At 40.1% G+C, this 10928-nt stretch overlaps 1 protein-coding gene across 1 annotated transcript; it reads left to right on the forward strand.

Annotated features, from left to right (window-relative positions):
- The first annotated feature begins 9180 nt into the window (after nucleotides 1–9180).
- LOC116550937 (60S ribosomal protein L29-like) lies at nucleotides 9181–9831 on the forward strand. Its single transcript, XM_032277131.1, has one exon. It carries the CDS (start codon nucleotides 9232–9234, stop codon nucleotides 9706–9708), a length of 477 nt encoding a protein of 158 aa, XP_032133022.1. The 5' UTR covers nucleotides 9181–9231; the 3' UTR covers nucleotides 9709–9831.
- The last annotated feature ends 1097 nt before the right edge of the window (nucleotides 9832–10928 follow it).

Raw genomic sequence — 10928 nt, forward strand, 5'->3', positions numbered from 1 at the left:
GGCAAAACCCCGTCTCTACTAAAAATACAAAAATTAGCATTAAGTTTTGGGTTTTTTTTTTTTTTTGAGACAGAGTCTTGCTCTGTAGTGCAGTGACATGATCTCAGCTCACTGCCTCCCAGGTTCAAGAGATTACCCTGCCTCAGCCTCCTGAGTGGCTGGGACTACAGGCACACACCAACACGCCCGGCTATTTCTTTCTTTTTTTTTTGTATTATATAGAGACAGGGTTTCACCATGTTGACCAGGATGATCTCAATCTCCTGACCTCATGATCTGGCCACCTCGGCCTCCCAAAGTGCTGAGGTTACAGGCGTGAGCCACCACACCCGTCTGCATTAAGCTTTATGATTGCAGTCTTCCTTGAGTTTTTCTGTTGCCATTAAAAGCACAGCAGGCAGACCTTGCCATTTATCCTATGGTGATAGGCTGCCCCCAGAACAAAGCCAATGTATAACATTTATTATTTTCCTCTTATATTAAATTTTTTTATAGAATAAACAACAATATTAAAATGATTTAAAATGGCCATTAAAAAATACCATTTCCTGGGCTCCATCTCTCTTTTCTTACCTCAGCTTTAAGCCCTTCTGAATACAGAAAGGACTTTATCCTCCCAACATCTCATATTCTTTTTCATCTAGAGTTAGGCTGGCTCAAGGAAGACCTCTCACACAACCACAATAGCCTAACCTGCACAGTTGAGATATGGCCTACTTGGAAAGCATAGAGTTTTATTGTTGAGCAGCTAGTTTAAACTGTGAGCAAACCCCATACCTTCTAAAGCTCTATTCTGAAGTTCTGAAGGTGGATAGTGACACAGGACACAGCCTGATCATGTCCTTGCAAAGCAGCCTTCTTCCAGAGCATTCTTTATTGTATTCTAAGGATGAGAATCAGGACAATTATGTAACTATCTGTGATCTCCCTGTAATAATTAAGGGAGAAAATATTGCTTTTCCTGTTGCCTAGGGCTTTGCAGAAGCATTCAAAGCAAGCTTTTAGCTCTTGTAGCATATTTTAACTTACTCTGTGATTAACAAAATTCCATGGCAACATATTATACAGAAATCATATACGACTTATTTGAAATAGTTAATGGATTGACTTTTTTGATCTTTAAAGAACTCAAAATGAACTAGAATGAGGAGTACATAAAGACATTTTTCCTGAATTTCTAAATCAAGACCTATGAATAAGCAATATTATATAATCTATTAACTTCCTAAAATTGTGGTAAATATACACAATATCAAATTTATCATTTAACTATTTTTAAATGTTAGATCAGTGGCATTCAGTACATTCACATTGTTGTACAATTATCAGCACTATCCACCTTCAGAACTTTTCATCATCTGAGCAGAAGCTCTGTGCCCATTAAACACTAACTTACAATTTTCCCCATCCCCCACCACCATTCTACTTTCTATCTCTATGAATTTGACTACGGAAGGTACCTCAGATAAGGAATCATATAGTATTTGTTTTTTTGGACTGGCTTGCTTCACTTAGCTAACGTGTTTAAGGTTCATCTATGTTGTAGCGTGTGTCAGAATTTCCTTACTTTTTAACTCTATTAACTGTTCTTTTAAATTTACATAAAGGCAGATTCACTTTTTTCGATGTATAGTTCTGTGTGTTTCAATGCATGCATAGGTTTGTGTAATCATAATCATGGTACAGAATCCATGAAAGTTCCCTAATTATATCCTCCCCGCAACTCTAACCCTAGGCTAACCATTAATCAGTTCTTCTTCCGTATAATTTGCCTTTTCCAGAATGTCACATAAATGGAATCTATACATGTAAATATTTACCCATGTTATTGTGTGTATCAGTAGTTTGTTCCATTTCTGCTGGGCATGGTGGCTCATGCCTGTAATCCCAGCACTTTGGGAGGCTGAGGCAGGCAGATCACCTGAGGTCATGGGGTTCGAAACCAGCCTGGCCAACATGATGAAACCCCATCTCCACAAAAATACAAAAATTAGACAGGTGTGGTGGCATGTGCCTGTAATCCCAGCTACCAGAAAGGCAGAGGCAGGAGAATTGCTTGAACCCAAGTGGCAGAGGTTGCAGTGAGCCAAGATTGTGCCACTGCATTCCAGCTGGGGTGACATAGTGAGACTCCATCTCAAAAACAAAAAAGTTTGTTCCTTCTTGTTGCTGAAAAGTATACCATTATATCGAGGTACCACAGTTTGTTTATCCAGTCAACAACTAAAAGGGATGTGGGTTGTTTCCAGTTATGGATCATTATGAATAAAGCTGCTATAAACATTCATGTATAGGCTTTCATTTGAATATCATTAGGATAAATCGCTAGGGGTGGGACTGCTAAATCATATGGCAACTGTATGTTTAACTTTCATAGCAACCACCAAATGGTTTTCCAAAGTGGCTGCATCATTTTGTACTCCCACCAGTGATTATGAGTTCCAATTACTCCATAACATCTCCAGGACTCCAGTACTGTCAGTTTTGTGTGTTGAGCCATTCTAATAAGTGTGCAAAGGTATCTCATGGTTTTCTTTTGCACTCTTCTTAGAATGGCTCAACACACAAAACTGACAGTTCTGCTCACGTTACCCAGGCTGGAGTGCAATGGTGCGATCTTGGCTCACCGCAACCTCCGCCTCCTGGGTTCAGGCAATTCTCCTGCCCCAGCCTCCTGAGTAGCTGAGATTACAGGCACGCACCACCACGCCCAGCTAATTTTTTGTATTTTTAGTAGAGACGGGGTTTCACCATGTTGACCAGGATGGTCTCGATCTCTTGACCTCGTGATCCACCCGCCTCGGCCTCCCAAAGTGCTGGGATTACAGGCTTGAGCCACCGCGCCCGGCCTCTTTTGCACTCTTCTAATAACTAATATGTTGTACATATTTTCATGTTTTTTTGTCATTCATAGATCTTCCTTTATGAAGTGTTTGTACATATCTGTTGCCCATACTTTATTGAGTTGTTTCCTTATTGCTAAGTTTTAAGAGTTCTTTATATATTGTGGTTATAAGCCCTTTGTTGGATATGTAATTTTCAAGTATTTTTTTCCAAGTCATCTTTGCATTCCTTTAACAGTTTTGCAGATGAAAAGTCTGTTTATTTATTTTGATGAGGACCCACTTATCCATTTTAAAAAATTGATTATATTTAGTGTCACAGCTAAAAATTCTTTGCCTAACCCAAGGCCATATTTTCTCCTAGTAATTTTACAGTTTCACATTGTACATTTAGGTCTACACTTCATTTTGGGTGAATTTTTGTACAAGAAGTGAGAGAGGCATAGCTGAGGTTTTTTACGTGTAGTTGCCGGGTTGTTCTAACATCTTTTGTCAAAGAGACTATCCTTTCTCCTAAAAATTACCTTTTCTCCTTTGTTAAAACTCAGTTGACAACAGGCTGGATGTGGTGGCTCATGCCTATAATCCTAGCACTTTGGGAGGCTGAGGCAGGAGGATTGTTTGAGGGCTGGAGTTTGAGACCAGCTTGGGTAACAAAGCAAGATCCCCATCATTACAAGAAATAAAACAAATTAGGGCCAGGCACAGTGGCACACACCTGTAATTCAAGCACTCTGGGAAGCCAGGGCAGGTAGATCACTTGAGGCCAGGAGTTCAAGACCACCCTGAACAACACAGTAAAACCCTGTCTCTACAAGAAATACAAAAAGCCAGGTGCAGTGATGCGCTCCTGTAATCCCAGGTACTAAGAAGGCTGATGCATGAGAACTGCTAGAGCCTGGGAGGCAGAAGTTTTCAGTGAGCCAAGATTGCATCACTGCACTTTAGCCTTGGGAACAGAGTGAGACCTTGTCTCAAGATAAAATAAAATAAAATAGCCCAGCATAGTGGCACATGCCTATAGTCCAAACTACTCAGGAGGCTGAGGTAAGGAGGATGGCTTGGGCCCAGGAGTTCAAGGGTATAGTGAACCATGATCACAACATTGCACTCCAGTCCAGGTGACGCAGTGAGAAAAATCTGTCTCTAAACAAACAAACAAACAACAAAATGTCAGGGTCACCACCTGCAGGGGTCTGTCCGGCTGACCCTGACTCAGCGATGGATGAATAAAGTGTACTCACACAGAATACAGTGAATGAGTGGGCTGGATGTCTGTGGCCTCTGGGTGTCTGTGACTCCCTGAAGAGTACTGTACACTGTTGTGACCACCAGCCCCCACAAGCCAGTGAGACTCACATTTATTCAGTAAAGTTTAATTGACAAAGGCTTGAGTCAACACCATAGAGTGAAGATTAAAGGACAGGTTCTGATGCCCAAAGCAAACACCACTAGTGAGTGGTATCCCTGGTCGACCTCCTCCATCAAGAGAGCCAACCGACTCAAAGGTTAGTTTTAAGACCAGATGAGTAAACAAGTTAGTTAAGTAAACTCCCACACACACCCTACCTATTTGCTTTTCTTATTAACTAAACGTAAAGGGGATTTAGGCTGCCTTCAGCCAAGAACTGTAGAAAAAACCCTTAGTCCTTTCAAAAGGGTTTAAGACTATATTTTATAACTTTCTCTTTTTACCTTAATATTTTTGCCACCACCCCCAGTGAATACTCTCAACAAAACAATTGACTGTATTTGTGAGGATTTAATTCTGGCCTCTTCTGTTCCACTGATTTATGTGGTTAACATCTTGTGAGTGTCACAGCATCTTGATTCTTGTACCTTCAGGGTAAATCTTAAAATCAAGTAAGATGAGTCTTCCAATATTTTCTGTTTCAAAATTACTTTGTCTTTTCATCTAAATTTTACAATAATCTTGTCCATATCTACAAAAAGTCTTGCTTGAGAGTTGGCTTAGAATTCACTAATACTATAGATACATTAGAGAGATTTGAAATCATAACTATATTGAGTTTTCTAATCCATGAACAGTATTTCTTTATTTATTCAGATATTTTTTCATTTTTTAGCATATAGATTTCACAGATATCTTATTAGACTTAAAGTATTTTATTTTGGGGCAACTATTACGAATAGTACTTCTTTCAAAATGTTGATGTTGACATTTAATAAAATGTCCTATGTTATGTATCCTGTGTAGCTTCCTGATTCTGAGAGTTCAATTACAGTTAAAGTAGAATGTCCTTGTTTGTGAGAAATGCACACTCAAGTACTCAACACTGAAGAGGTTCAGTTCAGTAAGTTACTCTCAAACAGGTGGGGCAGTGGGAGTTCTTCTACTATACTTGCAAATCTGACTTCTCTAAGTCTCAGAATGTTAGAAAATTGTGTAAGCAATATTAAATAGAAAATACAAAGTTGAATAAGGGGCAAAGAATGTACACTCTGAAGAAGTTAAACATGAAATTTATACGATCCAGAGAGTGAGTGTTTTACTATGCAATTCCAGGGGCTTTGAGAGACCAAGAAGTGGGCAGAACAAGATAGACTAGAAACTCTTAAGCAACCCGTTTAACCAACTACTCAGATTAACAGACACACACTCAAATTCCCTGAGTTAAGCAGTCAACTACCAAATTACCCCCAACTGCCACAATGACTGAAGTCCCCCATATGCAAACTACTTGCTGCTATAGACTGCTCTCTGGCAGAGCTGAGAGCTCCATCAGTTGAGTTATACACAGGTATTGATCGACTTACCACCTATGCAACTTATGACCATTTGACTTTACGACCACAATCGCTAGCCACGACTGCTCCGTGTCTAGCAGCGCAAATGTTGCCCAGCTGGGCGTACAACAGTGCAGACCAGCTTCCGGCAGCACTACCATCTCCGCGTGCACCATTGCAACTGTACATATAGCCTACTCAACTTAAGACCAAAATCGTGTTACGACCGGTCCACGGTCCCGACCGTGGTTGTAAGTCGAGCACTAGCTGTACTTTATATATTTGCCAAGGACCAACTGTGTTTGGCCTTAACTTTGCTTGTATTTGTTACTGTAAGTACAGTTTAAATAAAATGTGATATTAAAATAATAAAATGTTGATGTTGAATTGCTCATTGCTAACATATAGCAATGTGATTTTTATATGTTAATCATGTATTCTGCATGTTAACTGTGCTAAACTAATTAGTTCTAGCAGTTTTTTTTTTTTGTAGATTCTTCAAATCTTCTGCATAAACACTCATATTGTTTGTGAATAGAGAAAGTTTTGCGTTCTTTTCTCCAATCTGTATGCCTCTTACTTCTGTTTCTTTCCTCATCACACTTGCCAGAACTTTCAGTACAATGTTAAACAGAAATGCTTAGAGCAGGCATTTTTACCTTTTTCCCAATCTTAGGCAAAGTAATTGGTCCTTCACCATTAAGAATGGTGTTAGCTGCCAAGTTTTTCTTTTTATAGTTTATTTATTAAATTAAGGATGTTCTCTTGTATGCATACTCTGTTGAGTTTTGTTTTATCAAGAATGAATGTAGAGGTTGGGCATGATGGTTCATGCCCGTGCTCCCAGCACTTTGGGAGGCCAAAGCAGGAAGGTTGCTTGAGCCCAGGAGTTCAAGGTCAACCTGGGCAACACAACGAGACCTTGTTTCTATAAACAATTGTAAAATTAGTCAAGCATGGTGGTGAGCACTTGTAGTCCTAGCTACTTGGGAGGCTGAGGCAGGGTTGCTTGAGCCCAGGAGGTTGAGACTGCAGTAAGCCGTGATTGCCACCACTGCATTCCAGACTGAGATACAGTCAGACCCTATCTTAAAAATTAAATAAAAAGAAGGCATGTTGAATTTTGTCAAATAGGTTTTCTGCATCTATTGATATAATCATGTTTCTATACTTTAATCTGTTAATATGGTGGACTATATTGATTTTCAGAAGTTGGAACAACCTTGCATTCCTAAAAGAAAATTTTATTTATATATTGCTGCATTCAATTTGTCAATATTTTGTTGGGGATTTTTTCGTCTGTGTTTAGGATACTGATCTTATCTTCGAAATATCTTTCTCTGGTAACGTTAGGGTAACGCTAGTTCTTAAAATTAGTTGGAAATTTTTTTTTCTCTATTTTCTGGAAGAGATTACACAGAATTGGTCTTATTTATTCCTTAAATCTGAGCCTGGAATTTTCTTTTTTTGCTAATGGTTTTTCAGCCTTCTAGATTTTTGCTGATTTTCTGTCTACTTGTTTTATTGACTACTGAGAGGAAAATTGAAATTCCCTTCTATAATTGCAGATTTATCTATTTCTCCTTTCAATTCTATTAGTTTTTGTTTTATGTACAGTATTTTGACATTCTGTTGTTAGCTGCACACGTACTCAGAATTATTGTCTTCTGAGTGAAGCAACCACTTTATTAGTAGGTAATTTACCTCTACAAACTTGTTAATTTTCCTTGTTCTGAAGTCTATTTTATCTAATATACCCATTTTAGCTTCCTTTTGATTAGTCTTTATATGGTCTATCTTTCTTTTCTTTTTTGAGGTGGAGTCTCACTCTGTTACCCAGGCTAGAGTGCAGTGGTGGGATCTTGGCTTACTGTCAACTCCTACCTCCTGGGTTCAAGTGATTTTCCTGCCTCAGCCTCTTGTGGAGGCACCCGCCACCATGCCCAGCGAATTTTTTTTTTTTTTTTTTTTTTTAGTAGAGATGGGGTTTCACCATGTTGGCCAGGCTAGTTTCAAACTCCTGACCTCAGGTGATCTGCCCACCTCAGCCTCTCAAAGTGCTGAGATTACAGGTGTGAGCCACTGAGATGGTATATCTTTCTCCATCCTTTTACTTGTCATATACTTATATCATTTAAAGTGGACTTCTAATATATAGCATATAGTTGAGTCTTAACCAAAATGACAAACTCTTTTAAATGGTGTTTCTAGAACATTTACATTTAATGTAACTGTTAATATAGTTGGATCTATCATTCTATTATTTGTTTTCTGTTTGTCCCCTTTTTTCTTCATTCCTGTTTCTCCTTTTCTGGATTTTTTTTTTTTTTTCCTGAGAGAGGGAATTGCTCTGTTGCTCAGGCTGGGGTGCAGTGGTATGATCTCGGTTCACTGCAACCTCTGATTTCCAGGCTCAAATGATCCTCCTGCCTCAGCCTCCTGGGTGTGATGCACATATGCACCATGTCTAGCTAATTTTTAAATATTTTGTTTTGGAGAGACGTTACTATGTTGCCCAGGCTGTTTTCTAACTCCTGGGCTCAAGCAGTCTGCCTGCCTTGGCCTCTCAAACTGTTGGGATTACAGGTATGAGCCACCATGCCTGCCTCTTTCTTGGATTATTTTGAATTATCTGAAAATCTTTTGATTTTCTATTTTATCTCTTGGCTTTAAAAATAACTATATACTTTTGGTAATATTTTTAATGATTATTCTAAGGATTCCAATATATGTACTTCACTTTTAAAACCAACTATTAATTTTTTATCATTTCAAATAAAATGAGGGAAACTTTCAACAATTCAGGTCCTTTAACATTCCACCCTTTATGTTGTAGTTGTCACATGTATTATATCTACATACACCAAAAATCCCACCATCAAGTGTTATAATGCTTGCTTGCATCCATTAGACAGATTTTAAAGAATTTATGAGGAATAAAAAGTACATTTATCCATATATGTACTGTTTCTGTTGCTCTTCTTTCATTCCTGAAGTTGTGAGTTTCCTTCTGGTATTATTTCCTTTCCACCTGATGAATTTCCTTTAGGATTTCTTTTAGTACAGATGCATTATTTTCCCTTCTTCTAGGAAGGAATTGTTTTGACTGTATTCCTGAGGAATATTTTCACATAATATAGAATTATGGGTTGCCATTACTTTCAGCATCAAAAAAAATTCTACTGCTTTCTGATCTCCATGATTTCTGATGAGAAACCCAGTCATTTTAGTCATTTTGCCTTTATATATGTAGTGTGTCATTTTTCTCTTTCCATTTTTTTTTTTTTAAGCCAGTGTCTTGCTCTATTGCCCAGGCTGGAGTGCAGTGGCACAATCTTGGCTCACTGCAACATCCACCTTCTGGACTCAAGTAATTCTCCTACCTCAGCCTCCCAGGTAGCTAGACTATAGGCGTGCATCACCACGCCTGGCTAAATTTTGTGTGTATATATATATATAATTTTTTTTAAGAGATGGGGGTTTTGCCATGGGCTGGTCTTGAACCCCTGGGCTCAAGCAATTTGCCTGCCTTGGCCTCCCAAAGTGCTGGAATTAGAGGCGTGAGCCATCACACCAGCCCACATTTTAAAAATTTTCAGCAATCGCTAGGCGCTTCGGGAACCGTGGCTTGGGTGCAGACATGGCCAACTCCAAGAACCACACAACACACAACCAGTCCCGAAAATGGCACAGAAATGGTATCAAGAAACCCCGATCACAAAGATATGAATCTCTTAAGGGGGTGGACCCCAAGTTCCTGAGGAACATGTGCTTTGCCAAGAAGCACAACAAGAAGGGCCTAAAGAAGATGCAGGCCAACAATGCCAAGGCCATGAGTGCACGTGCCGAGGCCATCAAGGCTCTCGTAAAGCCCAAGGAGGTTAAGCCCAAGATCCCAAAGGAGGGTGTCAGCTGCAAGCTCAATCGACTTGCCTACATTGCCCACCCCAAGTTTGGGAAGTGTGCTCGTGCACGCATTGCCAAGGGGCTCAGGCTCTGCCAGCCAAAGGTCAAGGCCAAGTCTAAGGATCAAAACAAGGCCCAGGCTGCAGCTCCAGCTTCAGTTCCAGCTCAGGCTCCCAAAGGTGCCCAGGCCCCTACAAAAGCTTCAGAGTAGGTATCTCTGTCTGCCAACGTGAGGACAGAAGGACTGCTGCAACCCCCCGGGGCTGCCATCTGCATGGGGCTGGGGTCCTCCTGTGCTATTTGTACAAATAAACCTGAGGGAGGATTAAAAAAATTTTTTTTCAGCAATCAAAAATCTTTAATTTTCAGCAATTAAATTTGGATGCATCTCAATGTGGTTTTTGTTTTTATTTATTTTAGTGCATCTTGTTTGGGGGTTTCCTGAGTTTCCTGAATCTTTACATTGATGTCTTTTGCCAAATTTTAAAGTTTCTTCCTTTATTTTTTTCAATATTCATCTGTACCAGTATCTTCCTCCTGTTCTGGGACACCAAAGACATAAATGTTAAGCTTTCTGATACTGTCCCACAAGTATGCAAGTCTCTGTTAGTGTTTTCAATCTTTTTTCCTCTCTGTTGTTCAAAGGGGATAATATATCTTGATCCTGATCTTTTAAGATCACTGACTCTTCTGTCATTTCCATTCTGCAAATGAGCACATCCAGCCAAGGTTTTTTGGTTTTTTTTTGAGACAGAGTCTAGCTCTGTCACCCACGCTAGAGTGCAGTGATGCAACCTTGGCTCACTGCAACCTCCACCTCCCAGGTTCAAGTGATTCTCCTGCCTCAGACTCCTCAGACTCCCAAGTAGCTAGGATTACAGGTGCCTGCACCATGCCCAGCTATTTTTGTACTTTTAGTAGAGACAGGGTTTCACTGTGTTGGCCAGGCTGGCCTTGAACTCCTGACCTCATGATCCACCTGCCTCGGCCTCCCAAAGTGCTGGGATTACAAGCATGAGCCACCGCGCCTGGCCCTACCGAAGGTTTTTATTTATTTATTTATTTTTTGAGACAGAGTCTCGCTCTGTCACCAGGCACCAAGCTGGAGTACAGTGGCTCAATCTTGGCTCACTGCAACCTCCGCCTCCCGGGTTCAAGCAATTCTCCTGCCTCAGCCTCCCAGGTAGCTGGGACTACAGGTGCATGCCATCATGCCCAGCTAACTTTTTTTGTATTTTTTTAGTAGAGACGGGGTTTCACCATGTTGGCCAGAGTGGTCTCGATCTTTTGACCTCGTGATCCACCTGCCTCGGCCTCCCAAAGTGCTGGGATTACAGGCTTGAGCCACCATGCCCGGCCAGGTTTTTATTTTAATTATGTAGTTTTCAGTGTGTATAGCTAGTTTGTTCTTCCTTCCTGCCTTCTTTCCCT

This window comes from Sapajus apella, unplaced genomic scaffold (assembly GCF_009761245.1).
Source record: "Sapajus apella isolate SASKATOON/1434 unplaced genomic scaffold, GSC_monkey_1.0 scaffold1, whole genome shotgun sequence".
NCBI lineage: Eukaryota > Metazoa > Chordata > Mammalia > Primates > Cebidae > Sapajus > Sapajus apella.